The 19,556-nt window shown below is 32.2% G+C and overlaps 1 protein-coding gene across 3 annotated transcripts; it reads left to right on the top strand.

Moving 5' to 3' along the window:
* The first annotated feature begins 1,650 nt into the window (after positions 1–1,650).
* Positions 1,651–18,367, top strand: LOC141456097 (SCY1-like protein 2). 3 transcript variants are annotated; one of them, XM_074131782.1, is made up of 15 exons: positions 1,651–1,787; positions 2,760–2,968; positions 4,206–4,401; positions 5,737–5,875; positions 6,049–6,195; positions 7,441–7,650; positions 7,722–7,835; positions 7,949–8,091; positions 8,260–8,419; positions 9,395–9,631; positions 10,831–10,963; positions 11,210–11,420; positions 16,706–16,879; positions 17,007–17,116; positions 17,822–18,367. In XM_074131782.1, exons 2-15 carry the CDS (start codon positions 2,842–2,844, stop codon positions 18,214–18,216), a joined length of 2,496 nt encoding a protein of 831 aa, XP_073987883.1. In that variant the 5' UTR covers positions 1,651–1,787; positions 2,760–2,841; the 3' UTR covers positions 18,217–18,367. The 3 variants fall into 3 exon arrangements, with proteins under 3 accessions (XP_073987883.1, XP_073987874.1, XP_073987865.1); XM_074131773.1 differs by lacking the exon at positions 1,651–1,787 and adding an exon at positions 2,234–2,370; XM_074131764.1 differs by lacking the exon at positions 1,651–1,787 and having other exon boundaries at positions 2,458–2,968.
* Positions 18,368–19,556: the final 1,189 nt, after the last annotated feature.

Here is a 19,556-nt window from a genome sequence, read left to right as displayed (position 1 = left end):
TTGGATGATCCTTCATTATTTTTAATGGAATTGTTTTTAATAATGCCGGTATCTGGCGATTTGCAAGTATTTGAAGTATTATACATGTTCGTATAAGAATCCAGATTGGTTTGAGTGATATTTTCTTCTATGTATTGACAATGCTTTATTGTATTTTTGAGCTATGTACTCTTGCAGTGTATACTTACAGATATGTCTACATCAGATAATATTGAAGAAGTACATACATCGAATTGCCAGTGTGACATATGTTTTCCACATTCACAAATGAAGGATCCAGCAGTTCTGGAGTCTCTGGAACCTCCAGTGAAACGGACGAAAATGACAACAACAAAGTTGTACTATAATATTAAGTGATTACAAACAATTATATACTATTTGAGCGGTGACCTCAACGACATGACCCGTTCTCCTTGAACTGTTGGAAGATAAAATGCGTAAACAAGTTATATAATCAACGACGACCGACACCTCTGCTATAGTACCATAGGTACAGCATAGGTGTCGTCGTTGATTATATAACTTGTTTACGCATTTTATCTTCCAACAGTTCAAGGTGAACGGGTCATGTCGTTGAGAAGGTCGTCGCTCAAATAGTATATTCCCCAGAAGCTTGCCACTATACCTGACGCTCAATTTAAACAAAAAAAATAGTCGAAAGTACTCATCATCTTAGTATTGAATAGCTTATGATTAAGTAATCGGAATTAATGTAAGAAAAACCCACCAGTCCTTTCCTGTTAAGGTTTTTGGGCACTAGGGTTTATGCAAGTGGCAGGAGAGTGCTGGTCAGACATTTTAAAGATAATCCCAAAGCTAACAAATATACCTATAATAAATAACTATTATCGGGATCTGAGCGAACAAATATTTCATGCTCCGTTGCGTAGCTATCCTGGCGCAGCTGGAGACAGAATGTAGGAGATATTGGCCCACTCCATCGCATACAAATACTATTCTTTGCAGTTCGGCGGAGTGCGAGCGAGGATTTAGTAATATGAATGTTATTTTAAATGAACAAAGAAATAGAATATTAATTGAAAATCTAGCAAATCTCCTATTTATAAAAATGATTGGTCCACTGCAACAATTATTTAATTCAGATGATTATGTAAAAATTTGGTTGAGGTCTCACCTTTCAGCAGATGACAACAAAATAAAGAAAGTTCAACCAAAAAATCCTAACACAATCCTATTTGGAATATTTTGTAAAAATTATATTTTTAATGTATTATTATAAATATTTATGCACTATACGTATTTTACAATTTGTTAACTATTTTTATAAAATGGTCTTATTATTGTAATAAACTTGTATAGTATGTACTATGTTACATAAAATGGTGTATGCAATGATTTTCGCATCCTTTCCTTTTTGGTGCAAAAAATATTTTAAAAAATTAAGTATATATATACTCCTAAGCGTTCCGGTAAAAAAATAATTGGCTCCGATAGCTCTGGGGATATATGTATGTAGCTTTTGGTAAGATCAGTAATGCTACTTGTAAGTTTAACTCTTCTGTTAGGTTCGAAAGCAACGACCTCGAACAACCGGAAAATGACAAGGAGAAGCGGGCAGTTTAAGAAAAATTTATCAGCCTAGTTCAAGAAAAGTATCGCGAGGCATTTGGCAAATTGGAATTCCAGCCACGCGGTTTCTTCGGTGCAAGAGGTGCTGTGCCAGCCTGCTTGCTGGCAGTTTTCTAACGCGATCGGTATTGACCGAAAACATATGATTTCCTATAATTATAGATTTCTTGGGGTTACTTAATAATCATATATGGACGGTAAGAAATCTCTTTTTGTTTTATTCTTTCTGCCTGTATTATGATTTTTATTTCAAACTTTCCTTTCCGTATTAGAGCTGAATTATTGCTCTGATTTTTAACCAATTTGTTAAAACATATTCGTTTTAAACAACTTTTTGAGGACAGATTAGTATGCTGTGTCACTGAGCATTTCAAGTTAGTTAAGCAGTGTTACTCGTTTGTTTTACTGCAAATAACTAAATAAACTATAATAAATATTTACAAATAATTACAAAGGTGAAGTATCGATGTAAAATTACATTTTAACATCCATAACAGTTTAAGGGGCGCATAGGATGAGACAGGCATAAATATGCAGGGAAAAAGGATAGAACAACCTGCTGCAATATTTCTCTGAAATTGTTAATTCAATGAGTCATTCTTTGGTTTTTCTCTTTGTCAACTAGTAACATAACCACTATCAACTATCATTATTAACTTTAAAGGAATGAAACATTAATTAAATTTTAAATGACATTTTTGCTAGCTCTTACTTTTCTGAGAAGTATTTTAAAATTATTTTTAAATTTCTAAAAAAGTAGTAACAATTGATCCTCAACTAGTAGGTGAAATTTATTATGCATAAATTGTTAAATGCAGTTTAATCTTTTCCATTAAGTTATTTATAACCTAGTAACCTCCCCGTGTTGATATGTATGTATGGTATTAATATTTAGTGAAGAGTTTAACCTAGAGTTCTTGTAGCTTGAAAGTCTGATTACCCTAAATGACAAGGCTAGAATTTATAAAAACATTTTTGAAGTTCATCTTGAGTAACGAATTAGTTAATAGCAACTGTAAATCTCTAATACGTTTTCCTTATAAAGAAATATGCAAAGGAAATTTGCTAACATGTTAACATAATGTGTTAATGACTGTTTAAGATAAATTGTGAAACACCCATGTTTTCCTTGCACTAATTTTTTTTATGGAAATATCTTCAAATTACAGGATTTTAAATGGGAATTGTCGTATCTAATGTTAAGAAATAACAGGCTGATATTACTGCATATTTCTAATAGCAACAGAAATAATGGAGGTCTTAAATAGATTCTGCAATACAGTATCAAGCACTGTATCTCAGTTGCAAGGTGTTCTACCGGGGAATCCCGTTACCAGGGAATATGAAGTTACTAGGCATATTGCAAGTGCTGGACCAGGTAAGAAGACAATCAGTTTTTGTAATAATAATTGCTTCAGCAAGAAAAATTAATTCTTTATAGCACCTTATTCCTATTTCTTTCTGCCATTAGACGAGAGAATGCTATAAGTGAATTTTCAAGGACTCTAAAATGCATAATTGTTCCGCGAGCTGTATTCTCAGTTAAACTTTCGGGCATTTGTCAGGCCGTCTTAACTGTAATGTGAACAACTTTTTTCTAACTCAGAAGGCCACCCACCTACGGCATCCATACATAAAATATGGAGAAGCCCTTGCCATTGCAATAAACTTTTCCGTATTGGTAGAACACCAATGCGCTAACTCTCGATTTCGAGATGCCATCTTGTTCGAGGAGCTTGTCTCCTCAACATCCTAGTATTGTCAAAGGCTCAGAAATGCGCGAGGAAATATACTGTTTTTCTAAATTCCAGGACTTGCTGTACCACTCCAAATCGGGATAGCTTACAATTTTGTTCACCAATATCCGTTTCCACGCTACTATCCAAATTTTGAAACAACTACTTCCATTCATGTTCAGATTTTCTTGTAGTACTAACCAGAGCATATAGCTGTTACAGGAACCCGCATTTTTCCATGCTATTGCTACATTCACTGATATCAACTTAAGTTAGTTATGGGTATTGAATATGTGACATTCCTGATCTGTTATAGAATTATTTATTTCCCACTACTTCAAGAACCTTTCCTTGTTAAATCATCTCAAATTCTAGAATGCCAGAAAATACAGCGAACTGCTTTCTCCGGTTGTCCAGGACTGCCTAGAGTCAAGGCTTGCTTTCGATATTTTTTGTTCACTAGTCTACTAATGTCATAAATGTATTGGAAGGTGTGTTTTTTCTGTCACTTGACCAAGCGACACCGAAGTTTTACATACATACATACCACTTTGTTTTATCATTATAATGCTTAAAGTATTTTAATCAATGTTGGTGTTACTTGTCTTACTCTCAGCAAGTTAGTCTGGTCTTCCTCTAGCATGGAGTCAGTACAGTTCTTACTGGGGCATTGTTAATTAATATTTTGTTGGCAATACTCAGTTTAATGTATCCATTTAGGAATGAAAAAAATTGAACGTTAGCACTTTACATTTTCTGCAAATTATGTTAATGTGAAAGGTAGATCTGTATAATGTACTCCCTAAACATGCGAGCTCTTTCAACTGCGTTTTTACAATAGCTATTATTATTTTTATTTGCCTTATTAATACTTTTAAGGGTTGTTGTGGAAGATTTATAGTGGCTACAAAAAGTCAACCAAACAGAATGCTTCAATATTTGTATTTGAGAAGAGGCAAGTTGTGCCACAGGATAGAGATATTTTGATCGAAACATTAAAAAGGGGAATTGCCCAACTAACTAAGCTGAGGCATCCACAAATACTGGTGGTTCAACACCCACTGGAAGAGTCAAGGTTTGTGTAATAAAATAGAACACTATAATAAATTCAAAATTTTCCTAAAGAATATCCATTGCCAATTTACGAACCGAAAACCCAAAAGTAGATGGGCTACTTTTAGGGCAGAAGTTTTTATTTTTTTCTCGAAATGGCTTTTAACGATTTTCTCTATACTTACTACCCTTATTACAAACACATTGATCTTTAAAATTGATTTGATACAATTTCTAGGATACATTTTGTTGTGTTTTTAGGTAGAGGTTAAATTAGTGCTAAAATTCCGAGATTAGAAAAAATTGCATTTCGTTTTTTAATTTTTCCGCAATTTGCTTTACAACTTAGCTCGTTAGCTTAACTTTGAATTACATCCAGGTAAGGACTTAATTGTTCTAGTTAAACTTTTTTCGAGAAATTTTATTTTAGAAAGGTTTCTGAAGAGACGAGGAATATGAAGATTTGGGCATTCTTATAAAATACCTTTTCCTGAAATTCTGCAGTTTACGGTTTCTGTAAGATGTCGCTGAAGTGCCAAGTTTGCACTCATACAGATCATCCTTAACATTGTTTTCACTACTAACTGTAAAAAGATTTAGCTCAGTAGTTAGCGTATACTGGATTCCAACATAGTGATACCAGGTTCGAATCTAGTGCTAGCCTTTAGAATTTTCTCTTCCTAGGAGCTATTGTACGAAAATGGACAGATATTTCTAACGAGAGAACACTATCTGGAGGTCGGCTTTGCATACAAAAGCTCCGGGCCTGACACGCCTTTAAATCCCTGCAAATCAAGATTCAAGATTTATTATCATTAAGAGGAACTTAAACGGGTATGCCGAGAAAAATTTTGGCGCTGACACTTTTTCCGCCAAATAGTGGAATAAATTAAATTAAAATTCTTGTACTTATAAAAATTATTTTTGAATATTAAATTTAGTGTAGGGTTTCATTTCAGGACGGTATCTTTTGGTATTGCACTTCCCAGAGAAAAGGACAACCATTTTGTATTTATCTCTAGGGTTTGTTACATAATCAAAATATTTAAAGCTAAAAAGGAGGTTCAGTACTTGAGTGCTCAGGCACAGATTCGGTTTCAAATCCAGCTGCGTGCAACCTCGACTTCCTTTTCTTAGAAACTTCGTTGTAGCTCACTTCTGGCGATGGACAATAATTGTAACGAAAGAACTCTACTTAGAGGCCGGCGCACAATGAAAAAAGCTCTTGGCAACGTTGACCAAAGATGTTTCGCGCCTTAAACAAAAAAATTCTAAAGCTATAATTTTTCGGATAGTTGATTATTAATTCTTTTGTCGAAACTGTAAATGTTAAATTTAAACATTTTATCTTTTCTAGGGATTGTTTAGCTTTTGCCACTGAACCAGTATTTTCAAGCCTTGCTAATATTTTAGGAAATAAAGAAAATTTACCTCCAAACTGTGATGTGAATGGTTATCAACTTTTCGACGTTGAAATTAAATATGGCCTTATGCAGGTAAGAAGTTTTTTTCTTTGTAAATTTATTGCATTGTCATTTTAATAAATAATTATTATAATCTAAGAAAGTGTTATAAAATTCATTTAAATTCAGCTAAAATAATTTTAATGTATTGGTTCAATATTCAATATTTGGTTTAAAATGCTTATTTCGTTGCACAATGTATTTAGATTGGTGAAGGTTTGGTTTTTCTCCACAAAGATGCTAAGATTGTCCACCACAATTTATGCCCTTCGAGCATCATTATTAATGAACAAGGTGCTTGGAAAATATTTGGGTTTGACTTTGCAATACAAAATAGCTCTTCGGATGCCATGGTAATATTTTTAATTATATCTTATGATACACTAAAGAAAACTTTGCAAAACTGAAAGATTTTTTTTCTTTTAGCTTAAAATTTAAACACTTAAGAGGGAAGGGATTAGCTATGCGGTTAGCGTATTGGATTTACACGCGGAGATCCCGGGTTCGAATCCAGCTGCTGGCCCTTAGATTTTCTCTTCCTAGGAGCTTCTTACAGCTCACCATCCGGTGATAGACAATGTTGTCTATAACGAGAGATCACTGTCCTGAGGCCAAATGTGCACTGAAAAAAGCTCCGGGCGCTAATAACCTCAGATGTTGACACGCCTTAAATCTTAAATAAAATAAAATAAATAATAATAGGCTATCACAATTTATAAAAAAGATAAATATTTATATTAAAAAATATAAAAATTACTAATTTCATTTAATTAAAACAAATTTAAGTTACAGTTAATGAAATAATAATGTGGTCAATTGGTAGTTGGACGTTAAGCCCTGCCTGAAAAAATAGGCGATTACTTTACTTAATAATGTGGTCACTTAATTCATTAGTCCATTCAATCATATTTCTATCAATATGCTTTTCATTATCTGATTTCTTTGTTATTTTATGATTTTGAATAGTATCTCTCATTTCACGATAAAATAAAATTTCAAATATAGAATATCCAAAATCAAATAATGTAAACGAATACTTACAAACAAGTTGCAGAAAAAGTAAAAAGTACCATTGTTGAACGACTTATTATTAACAACCAACAGTACTCTTAAGAAATGGAGAAATAGTAACCCCCAGAAAAAGTATAATTTGCTAATTAGATTAGTAATTAAACATGCCAAAAAACATCGTTGAAACATTTGAGTTTCAGAAAAACATATTTCATTTTAAGTATGGCTGCTTAATAATTCTTTTTCTTTTTTTCTCTCTTTTTTTCTTTTTTTTTTTTTAATTAACGCCAAGCCGTTGGTGCTCAGTCCATTCGGCTTCTGGCAGCAATATAATTTGGTCATAATGGCTTTATTTTCATGGGTATGTGGATTTGTGCTGTCGTTCGCGACGACATCTATCAAGGCGTGCTTAATAATTCTAATATCATTGAATGTATAACGAGCGAGATCTCATTATACTTACTGATTTATCGAACATCAGTGGTGGAAAATGGTGCGGAACATACCTATCCATGGAGGAGGAGACATACAAATAGATGATTATTAACATTAAAGAAGAAAATAAATAATTTTTTTTTTATATCTAGCCTACTTGGAGGTGCTCAGAGGAGGACTGCGGGAGCTCTTATCCTCATGCGCTAGCTCATCCTCACCCAGACTATCTTGCTCCTGAGTGTTTTAGTAAAGATAAAAAAACGTTAGGACCACCAAGTGACAATTATTCTTTAGGAGTTTTGATTTACGCTCTATATAATGAAGGTAGATCACCATTTAATGGTGACCGAAAATTAGCGAGGGTGAGTGGGAGCTACATATTTCTCATTTCATTAAAATTATATCTTTATTTTCAATAACTTTTGCGTTTTAGTTAAAAAACTCTGAACTTAGCCTCTCAAAAGTGGTTGATGGATTAAGGCAGCTAGTGAAAATGATGCTTCATCCTTCACCAGAGTTAAGACCCGATGAACATGAATTTTTAAAGGTCTGTTTTGTTTTTAAGAGGGATGACATTTATCTGCAGAAGATAGTCATTACAGTAATAATTAACAGTTTTTCACTTTTTTTAAATTATTTCTTTGGTGAACTAATTTTCAGGCTGATTTTTTTGAAGATGTTGGTGTAAAAGCCCTTAATTATTTAGACTCACTTTTTCAATGGGATAACAAACAAAAATCTCACTTTTATAAAGGATTGCCTCAAATATTGGGGCAACTTCCTCACAGAGTATGCCTTTTGAGGTAAAAGGTTCTTCTAATTTATAATATAGTTAAAAACAAAATCTAACATTATTTTTATATTTATTAATGATTACGATTATTCTTGTACCTAATATTGTTTGTCAATTTTGGAGGAAAAAATACATGAATTAAATATTTAAAAGTATAGAATGATTTTTTTTCCCTCAGAGTGGTGCCCTGCCTCACTAGAGAATTTGTCAATCCGATGATGGTGCCTTTTGTATTGCCATCAATGTTTGTAATTGCTGAAAAGTGCAATAAACAAGAATTTATCTCTCATATCCTTCCACAATTAAAGACAGTTATTACTATACAAGAACCTGTTCAAGTAAGTATATATATTTTTGGCCCCTTTTGCTTCCATTCTCATGTTCAAATCACATTTAACAAGAACTTTTCAGTAAAAATTAAATTTTGTGATTAATGCTAAAACTCATTTATTCCATAGAGTTCTTTTTAAAAATATATATATATATATATATATATATACAGGTTGAATCAGTAATTAATGTCCATAGGCCTATTGTGAGTAGTACATCTAAAGTGGAGTTCAATGACGTATTGGCCAACTTCATATTTTCTACTGTTCTTGAGTGAAGTTACTTAATTTTTTTTATTATTTTTTTGCTATAAAAATGTTATTACTCAGAAAGTTTTAGTCCGAATTCGATTCTGATGACACGGTTAGAAAGACAGATAAATTTTCTAAAAATTGACACCATTTCGAAGCATGAGTTATTCTCCAAAAAGCCTCAATCTTCCTCCGAATACTGGAAAAATAAAAGTCATTTACTAGAAAACTCATTAGGTCCTTATGTGATCATTATCAGACCTAGGTGCTGGCACGTTTTATAAAAGTTTCCTTGGCTTCTAACGGTATATCATTTTCCAGGATTCCTTTTATCTTCGTATGAGAAATTAAGTTTGTTTTGCAAGAAAACGTATTCATGAACGCTCAAGAGAGTTAGTTTATCAAGTTGTTTAAATAATTAAAAATTCTTTTAGATGGACCAGTAGTCAATTTTGAAGTAGACTGTCTTAAAATAAGGAAGTCAAAGGTTACAAATTACACTTTAAAAATTTACTTCTGATCTCTCTGAAATATTTGAGAAATATTTCAATCAAGTACTATTTTAAGAACAGTGGAAAATATGAAGTTGGCCAAAACGTCATTGAACTCCACTTTAGATGTACTACACACAGTAGGCCTATGGACATTACTTACTGGTTCACCCTGTATATATGAGATAAAAACGTATCAAACTTTTTTAACTTATTTTTAACTTTTTTTTTTTTTTTTTAGGTTCTGCTAATTTTTATGCAACGTATGGAACTTATGCTAAAAATGACTCCATGTGAAGATGTTAAAAGCGACGTTCTACCGTTACTGTACAGAGCTCTGGAATCTGATTCGCAAGACATCCAAGAATTATGCCTCTCGGTTTTGCCAACATTTGCTGAACTAATAGAATATCCTGCTATGAAGAATGCATTGCTTCCTAGGATAAAAAGATTGTGTATTTCCACATCTTTTGTTTCGGTATGATATTTTAGTTTTGATAAAAAGTTCATCAAATAGATTTAGATTAAGGGTATTGCATGCAGATTTTTGGACCTAAATTTCTAATTTAAATACCGCTAAAAAATTTAAGGATTGCTCTTAGTTGATGTTAGCGTTACAATAAATTGTGTAAAAAAATTAATTTTTGCAAAAAAAATCTGAAAGAAAAGCAGTAAAATAGGAATGGAACTATAAAATGCACAATAATTGAGTTTTTTGTTTTTGCAATATTATGATTTTATTTTCATAATTTACTTTTTTCACTTAGTATTTACATGTGATAATCGCTCCAATGTATTTTTTTTCCTGTTAATGTTGAAACACTAATTTAGATTTCCTCAACTTCCAATTAAAAAATTATGTTTTTTTTATTCGTCACATTATTTCACATTAATAAATCATTGCCGACATTTCATGTTTCGAAATGTCTTTCAGCAGAAATGTTAGTTCTTTGTAAATCTTTTTCGGAGAACGTAAGCAGTCCCTTAAAAAAAAAAAACTTAACGAGTACCAAGTAGAAGTAGCCCTCACATGACTTTTCCTAACTGACATATCTTACTAAATTTTCTTGAATTTTATAATTTTTACTTAAAAGTTAGTATGGTTCAATATTACACTCGCTAACTTTAATAACATGATATGGTTAACCGAAGCGTTTGCGTACAAAACCCAAGCAAATCAGTGTGCTGTATAAAAAGTTATAAAGGAAAGTGATATAAGTTTGCACGCATTTTCAAGAGATGCTCTCATTGTCAGAACAATAACAGAAAACTCGAAAAGATGTATGTTTATACGCAGCCCCGGTAAACTGATATCCTACCAACTCAACGTTTGGTAATCACATTTGATACAGGTGGTAGAACTGGAAAATTAAAACAGCACTTTAGAAAACAACCTAACTTCACGCACAACAAGATTGTGTCCGTGAATTGGGATAAATTAAAATGGTGAAAGGGTTATGAATTATTTCGCAATATACGCCTGTACAGTAATTTATTTGCACTCTACATTAAACATTTGGTGAGTATTGGACTTTAGTATTAGCTGGTGTTGTGTTAACATAAGCAAACTCAGCAAATAGAAGAACTATTGGAATGTATAGAAACCTGAAATCTATTTGGTTTTTTAAGTATATAAGTTGCAAAGAAATAACTTGTAACCTACTCTTTTTTTTGTAGGTGAGGGTAAATTGTCTAGTTTGTATTGGCAAATTGTTGGATTATTTAGATAAATGGTTGGTAATGGATGAAGTGTTACCATTTCTTCCGCAAATTCCATCTAAGGAACCAGCAGTGTTAATGGGCATTTTAGGTACGATGATCTCTTTTGTAATTTAGTTCCTACAACTTTTGAATAATTTAGCAAAACGAGAAAAATATTGCCTATATCCTATGTTAAATAAATTTTTCGGAAAATATGGATGAGTGTCGACTAAATAGATGGCCACATATTTTTGCGAAAGTTTTATTTAGAAATGTTCCTGTCAGAATGCAAGTCCACAGAACTTAGTAAAAGAAAACTTCATTTAACAGTTTTTATTTTTATTTGTCTTTACAGGTATTTATAAATTAGTCTTAAATCATAAGAAGATGAGCATGTCAAAGGAAATTATGGCCCAGAAGGTTATCCCATTTTTGATGCCACTTTGCGTAGAGAATTTTCTCACGCTTAATCAGTTTAATGCATTAATCTCTGTGGTGAAAGAAATGGTCAGCAAGGTAGAACAGGAACATAGAGTAAAATTAGAACAACTGTATGAAGAGCAACAGTAAGTTTGCCAAAAGTAACTTCAAAATTATCATTGTATTATTTTAAACATGTAATTTTATATCTCCTTAACAAAAACTTACAGTTTAAAAAGTTAAGTATAAGGGTTGATTAAACGCCAAAAGGTACACAAATCAGCAAGTACCCAACATTTCATTAATACTTCATTGATATTATTTAAGTAATTTTACCGCATTAATTTTCATTAATATTTTTTAAGAATTTATTAGATGTCACATACCCTTATGCTGGCCATTTTCATCTACAAAATATTTGTTCAAGTAGCACACCATTTAACTTAGATTGACTGTAATATCTATTTATCTATAATAATCAAACTATTGATTACAGGTGAAAAAGAAAACGTTATAAAAAATAAAAAAATATGAGGCTAAAAAATTCATAAACTTTTTTAAAAATTGCTTACACCAACTTACATCAATGATTTTATTTATTTATTTTTATTTTTAAATAAAAATCGTCGGTTTAAGTTCATTCTTCGATCAAAGTAATTGTTATTTTATGTAGTAGTCAAACGTTTATAATAATAGGTAATAAATAATCTGGCTTTATCGCAAATAATATAGTTTTCTTCAATTACATTCTCCATCTAGGTGTTCTTCCCACAATGTTGTATATATGTAATATAAAGTAAATAAGATATGCATATTTTTAGGACAGCTAATTATTCCAGTATTTTACCATAAGTAAAATTAGGGGAACTAAATTAAATTACAATTGAGAAATGAATAAATAATGTTGAATAATCTACTTGTTATTAACTGTGTGTTATTTGTCCTCACGAATATTTCGGTAAGACGAATTCAAGATTGAAATATTGTTTTAAATCCTCCGTGATTCAAATTTAAACAGTAGCCGACTCTAAATTTGTCTTTTTCTAATTTAACATGCATGTATATGTGACATCTTCAGAATAAAGGGCACATTAAAGAGAAATCAGAAGAATAATTTGGAATAGAGTTAAAATAACGTACCTATTTATACGAAGATATAATATCATTTTATCACAATTATAACTATTATGAATGAACTGGCCAGCATAAGGGTCTGTGACATCTAATAAATTCTTAAAAAATATTAATGAAAATTAATGCGGTAAAATTACTTAAATAATATCAATGAAGTATTAATGAAATGTTGGGTACTTGCTGATTTGTGTACCTTTTGGCGTTTAATCAACCCTTATACTTAACTTTTTAAACTGTAAGTTTTTGTTAAGGAGATTTTTGTACCTTTTGGATAGATTTTCCTTTTTGTCTATTAGCAAAGTTACGTCTGCTTTACAGATTTTTTTAAAATTTGGAATAAGCTATTCTATCATTATAACCTGATAAGGTGTTAAATCGGAACCGTAACTACCACTGGAGAGATCTTTTTAAAGAATGGTTATAGTTGCGGTCCCCAAACCATCCTCAATAACCATTTTTTTGAGAAAGCGTTTTGAATAAAATAGGAAGGTATTTGTACGTAAATAGCAAAATTAAACTGCGATTTCAGTACTTCCTTTTAAGAGGAGCAAGAAAAATAAACTGCGATTACAGTACTTCTCGCTAAAAGGCAAAGATTTTGAATCGAACGACAATTCATTGATGTAAATCGGTTCACTCATTGATAATTTTAACGATTGCAGTACTTCCTCTTAGTAGGTGTAAGAGCATGATGGCACTTCACAGCCACGTAGAGGAGCTTTAATCACTTCTTCGTGCTAAATTTTATCAAAATCGGACTAAGCTTTGTAGAAATATTGGTAATAATAGTTTTAGAAAGGGCCTTATTTGGGTGGGGCAAACTTCCCTCCTTATGAGGCATAGCGTCGAGACATTTAAAGTGCAAATCTGTACAAAATTTCGATTCGAATGACACTTCATTCATGAAAATCGGTTCACGTGTCGATAATTTGAAACGATTGCTATACTTCCCCTTAAAAAGTGTAAGAGCAGTTCGTCGCTTTATTGTTAGGTAGGGGAGCCCTAACCCTATCATCCTACCAAATTTTATCAAAATCGGGCCAAGATTTACAGAATAATTAATAATAATAATAATTTTGGAGGGGGCCTTACATAAAGGGGGCTAACTCCTCTCCCATTCGATTTACAGGGCCGAGACCCCCAAAAGGCACATCTACAGAAAATTCCGAATCGAATGACACCTTATTCATGAAAATCGGTTCACGCGTTTAGGCTGTACGTTGTTTACAAAAAAGGTAACAAGAACAACAACAACAACAACAACAACAACAACAACAACAACAACAACAACAACAACAACAACAAGAACATTTTTTAAAAAGCCGTTTTTGCTCATTTTCGGCAGCTTTTTTCTCGAAACCTATTAGATCTGGGTGGTTGCAAAAAAATTACAGTTATAAAGGATGGTTTGGAGTAAGATTTAAAGAAAATTTGGGAATTTTATCTTTTATAGAAAAATAGAAAAAAATTGTCAAAGTTGGGTGTTTTTCAACGTTACACTTTTTCGTGCAGTTTTTGATGGTCAACCCTTATACAACTGTCCTACCGGACAGTTTTAATAAATATTTTAGAAAATCCTATATTTTATAACCGTCATTGGTGGTGCGGTTGTATAAATCGAAATTAACTTTTTTCGGAGATTTTTTTTTTTTTTTTTTGTGGGGAGAGAGGTCAATATCAGAGAGGTGAGGATAGCATTCACTTCTTGGAAAACAGAGTTATCTATTGTTTGGAGACCTTCTCTATTTCATAATTCCCTATTTTGAGAGGTTTTTTCATGATTAGTAAGTGGTAATGAATTTATTTTATTTTTTCGTTACCCGCCAGACTCATTATTCTGCCTTTTGTTCTGGAAAGAGTTATTCAGCTTTTCTTCTAAGTTTCATTATCATCCGCGTACAGCTGCAAGATCCATGATAATTAGTTCTTGAGTGTTTGAGTGCAAGGATGGTTGAAGAGCAAACGTGTTTATGCATCACGTCAATTCACTTTTCTGGAATCGTGGAAACTCGCTCAACTCCCTCGTAGTTGGCATTACACATGCACTTTGCCGCACGGCGAACCAGCTCGTACGTTTGCTCATTTCCGTCAAGGTATTATACATTTATCAGTTCATACCTGTTAACCCTGCCATATACAACTTTGTAATCTACAATGTGAAGTTAGTTTTTTCGGAATCATTCTCAATTTGAATGAGTTAATCGAGCGAAAAATTGTTCCAAGTTACAAGGTTTCGCGGACGGAGGCGACTAAAGTCAATACTTCATGATTATTATTTCTTAATTATCATTAAATGGAATCCAAGGCCAGGGCCGGGAATTGAAACCATTACCACATAACATCATAGCTTTATGGGCCTAGTTTGTAATTAATCGGCTGTCGGGGCTGGGAATTGAATATTTGATCTATTGTCTATTTGTCTTTACTGAAACGCATTGGTGTTCGGATTATTTTCGAAATAGAGATGCAATCTTCTAAACGAATATTCGAGAGTATTGTACATGCTCTCGAGAGAAGAGATGTGCCCCTATAAATGCCTAAGTTCTCTCTCAGACTTCCAGTTTGTAAGTAAGAAAAACATTTAGCAATTTTTGTTCCCCACGTTTGAAAAGTTCTGCTGTAACACCATCTGCGCCAGTATCCTTATTCTTTTTCAGAATAATGAGAACCTTTTCTTCCGGGATTTTTACTTTACATTCCAGATAGGTAGCACTTAGGTCACATGCATCCTCAGGGGCATTCATATCGAAATATCTTCCATTTATCAGGTACATTCAGCGGGTTTGATAAAAGGCATCCATTCTCACCCCTGCTTGTGATCTGTAGTGGCTTGAAAAGTTTACGTCCACTTTTAAATAAAACGTTTATGTATCTACATTGTTCCTCTATATCTCCCAGTTCATTATTTCCTCGCTATTTTTTTTTCCTGTGTATTTTCTTCTCTGTCTTTCGATTTTTGTTTAAAGCTCAGTGGAAGCACCAGTTCTTTTCCGAAGCAAATTCAATTTGTGCGCTTCGTTGTTTTTAGTGATTTCCTGACATTCTTTGTCAAATCAATTATTACTACATACTAATAGTTAACAGTACCAAAATTACCGCATAATGCATAAAAACCTTGAGAGTTCCATTGAAGTCTAAGTAAAGGTTGGTGCCAGTTCCAAGTAACGTAGTACGGAATCAAATAGATTTCTTCATATTTTAGTTTGGGATTTGACAGTATAGTATCTTCACTTTTTTCTAACATTTTAAATTCTAGCCCTCACTTCTGCAATGGATAAGGAATGGCCGGAATCAACATTCGCGCTAAGAAATTAGATCTACGACTCGCGCTTATTAAAATTAGTAACTGTTAATCAGTTATCAACTGATAAGTGGTCCCTCGGCTTATCATTGTCTAGGTGGTATCAAGAGTATCCTTATTAGAAAATGAAGAAATTCTTAGAAGAAGCCGTATTGAAGTCGCAAAATTAATAATTCTGGGACCATTTACTTTGCTTGCCTCATGAAGACAGTAATCCAATGGCAAGGAAGTATATCTCCTTCCTTTACTAGTTTAAGCATTAAAAACGCCAAAATTATTTTGATTCAATCACTACTGCCTTATCGAGCGAGTCTTAAAAATCTCTACACATTCCTAGGCTCGGGAATGATAAAATAAGAAAAGATAAACCTTACCTATTTCTCAAAGCCAGCATATTCTTGGATTTATTGCTTTAAAATCAAGGACCAGGCGATGCATTCTCTCTTTGGTAAAAAATTATTTTTGAAGGAATAGTTTTCAAAGTGGCAGCTCTAGTAGACATAGAGCATTTGCTTTCCAATATGCCTTCTCTACTACAGCATTTTTTTGGGATAGCGACCTAGTCTAATTAAGATTCACATGCTTCATTGACGTTAACCTTAAGTGCACTAGGTTTTAATAAGAGTTCAACGTTCTAATATTTGTTTATAAAATCCTCTTAGCTGTACCGTACAAACATTCGTTTCTATGTCATTTCGTTGTTTGGTACAGAAGACATTTTGTTTGTCTCTGAAATAGAATGAGTTGGTGGTCTGCCCTTCTTATACACCAAGCAGGGAATTTAAGGCCTAATATGGGGCCTATTTGTGACATATTAATGGTCTTACCTTCTTTACACTTTACCAATTGATTATTGCAGAATGCTTACTTTATTCTAAGTTCCTTGGAAACAATTATTTAATTGAATCCAGTGTAATTATAATGGTCTGTATCCAGTTTTAATTCCCATATATTCATTTTATTTGAACGATTTACCAAGTAATTATTTTGTTAAAGAACCTTGGATAATAGTCTGCCACAAGCAAAAATAAATGCTCCTCCGACGCAACCATCAGTAAATTCTTTAAATGATCTATTAGCACTTGAAAAGTCAACTCCAATGACTGCTACTACAGAAATAAAGTCTTCTTCTCACCAAGTCAAACAGCTTTCATTTGAAGATAAACAAAGGTATATCTATTTTGCTTAAATGAAGACCGCTATATACTTTCACTAAATTTCTTAGTCATTATTATTAACTTTAATCAGGAAATAAGTTTAAAATAAAATGCTTAACATTTCTTTGTTTCTGTAACAGGTTAATAACAGAGGAAGATGCTTCTAGGCAAATGATGACCGGCCCTCAAACTTTAACACCTTCTCTTGCCCCAATAGGAAAACACTCAACTACTGTAAAAGATTTAACAGGTAGGTATCAAACATTTAAAACTTTCAAAAGTTTAATTCTAGGGTAGAGCAAATAGCTATGAATTAAATTAAATGATTTTTAATTATTAATTAATGATGATTTTTTTGGGTGCTCCGCCATTTTTTTTTTTTTTTTTTGGAGGGGAGATTGTTTCGAAATGTTTTTATAAACTTTGAGGTCTTCCGCTTGATCAGTACGATAGATTGTTATATAGTGAAAATCTTTATAAGAGAAACTAAAATTATCTCTGTGTCCAGTCAGCCTGAAAGAATTTTTTGGGTTGCCCTTGGGACTTAATGCCTTACAACCAGAATATTAGTTGCCCTAAAAGTAGTTATGGTTCATAAAATATATAAAGTGTTTCGAACGTACATATACGTTTGTGATCGGGGGAATATGCATCTTGGGATGATATTTTACGAGAATGCTAAGATTCCTGAAAAAAAAATAACCTTGGAAAAAACCCCTTTCGCTTTGGCTGAAATTAACGCCTATAAAACCTGAAATAGCATTTAGTTTGTGATTTAGTGGTCTTCTCAACGATTTTATAAATATGTTATCTCTTTTGAATTAATATTAACCTAATTTGTCAGTACATAACGTTTATGCGTTTACTTTTAAGGATAATACTGAGATAGAATTTTTTAAAAGTGTATTGTTAACTTTTCATAAAAGATGTATATTGACAGAATTACGTTTTTCAGCAAACTTACTGGAAAGCAACAACTTTTCAATCAATACTGGCGCATCCCAAAGTTGTAACAATCCTAGTGTACATAATTCTATTGACGGAATTATGGGAAATATAGGGATAAAGAGTGGAATGGTGGGAACAGCACCTTACAGTTATGTTAGAGGAAGAACCATCATTGGTGGTGTTGATAAAACAATTGGAAATCCATCAGTGTGCAAATCAGTCAGAAGTAATTTCTCCACCTCTGACACTTTGAATAGTATTGGCAATGCATTCCAGGGTAATTGGACAAGTTGGCAGAGTTCTTCAGTTTTTCAACCTGCATCTAATATTACCCCAATCATTCAAAACAACACAGTAACAAAGCAACTTTCAAAAGATGAAATTAATGATTTGCTGAGTTAATTTCCCGGATCATAAAACTATGAACCATCTTCGTTCCTTTTTTAATATGTTAGAAACTCAACAAATGCATAATTACAATTTCAGAATACTATTCTTTAAATTTTATCTGTTTTAATGATTTTTTTTCTCGGTATTTATTTTATCAGCATTTTTAGATTATTTTAGCGTATTATTTTTTTTAAAAAAAGTTTAATAATAAATGGTTGTATAAATTAAATTTAAAAATTGTTATGTTACCTTCATTAATTGATGTAAAAACATTCTGTCTTTGCCTTTAAATTTAGCTAATTTCTCATTTTTAGATATTCAGCTTTACAAGTGAGACTGAAATCTTATATTTTAATAAAGATCTTCGAAACAGGTTATTTTAAATTATTCTACCATTATATTTCTTTAAATGGTTTTTGTTTATCAGAATTTTTGTAGATATTTTAGATTCCTATACAAATGTGGACTTATATACATATAATACTGGCCTAATCGAAAAATTTAAAAAAAAAAAAATGTATTTAGTTAACTTTAAATCTTAATTTGAACTTAAAGCAACTTATACATTCCTACTACCAAAATATATTGTGTATCGTAATCGTAAAGAAGTTTATGAAATCTTTTTGTTTAACTCCTTTAATCTTTATTTATTCATTTTACACAACTATTTCATCGTTGTACATTTTTTTTTTTTTTTTTTTTACATCAAAATAACAATAACTTGGTGAACAAAAGTTGGAAAACTGGGGAATCGGGAGGGAGAATAATACTGGTTTGAGTTTCTTTTACCTCAAAACCTATTGGTATACTTTAGCTATCCTTTGTAATGGCGTAATATTCCTCCTTAATCCAAGCATTGTATCGTATCTATCTTATGAATAACTAATAATGATTCATGATGCTTGAATCTTTTACCCATGTGCTATCTCGTTATTCTATTAAACGCAGATATATCTTTGAGAAGTTATATATATTATATTGAAAGCGAGATCTATCTCAATACAATTCAGATTTATAGAAAAATTACTTTCCAAAAGTTACGGTTTTTCACTTATTTAAAAGTGACATCAAAATATTCTTGAATCAAAGATCACTATAACTTTATTGACTTTATCTCAACGGAAGAATAAGCCAAGCAAGCGAATTAAGTCAATTCTGCCGAGCAGTAGAGCAGCAGCTACATGCAGACAAATCACAGCAAATCTTGCTTGGGGGGGGGGGAGTAAGAGTTTTTACTTCATTTCTGAAAATAATTTCGTTTGCAATTTAAATTAAATTGTAATTCTGCCATCCTGAGAAAGGTAGCTATCTAAATTACTGGAGAGAAATTATAATAGAATTTTGTAACAAGG

The sequence above is a fragment of the Rhodnius prolixus genome, unplaced genomic scaffold (assembly GCF_049639745.1).
Source record: "Rhodnius prolixus isolate KJV_2025 unplaced genomic scaffold, Rpr scaffold_1, whole genome shotgun sequence".
Taxonomy (NCBI): domain Eukaryota; kingdom Metazoa; phylum Arthropoda; class Insecta; order Hemiptera; family Reduviidae; genus Rhodnius; species Rhodnius prolixus.
This window is presented reverse-complemented; position numbering and strand designations above follow the sequence as displayed.

What these genes read in the sequence shown, in the direction of transcription:
- LOC141456097 (XM_074131782.1), top strand. Translation starts at nt 2,842, where the DNA reads ATGGAGGTCTTAAATAGATTCTGCAATACAGTATCAAGCACTGTATCT. An exon ending in AGTGTTAATGGGCATTTTAG is followed by an intron (nt 10,964 to 11,209) that starts GTACGATGATCT and finishes TTGTCTTTACAG; the next exon opens with GTATTTATAAATTAGTCTTA. An exon ending in CAACTGTATGAAGAGCAACA is followed by an intron (nt 11,421 to 16,705) that starts GTAAGTTTGCCA and finishes ATTTTGTTAAAG; the next exon opens with AACCTTGGATAATAGTCTGC.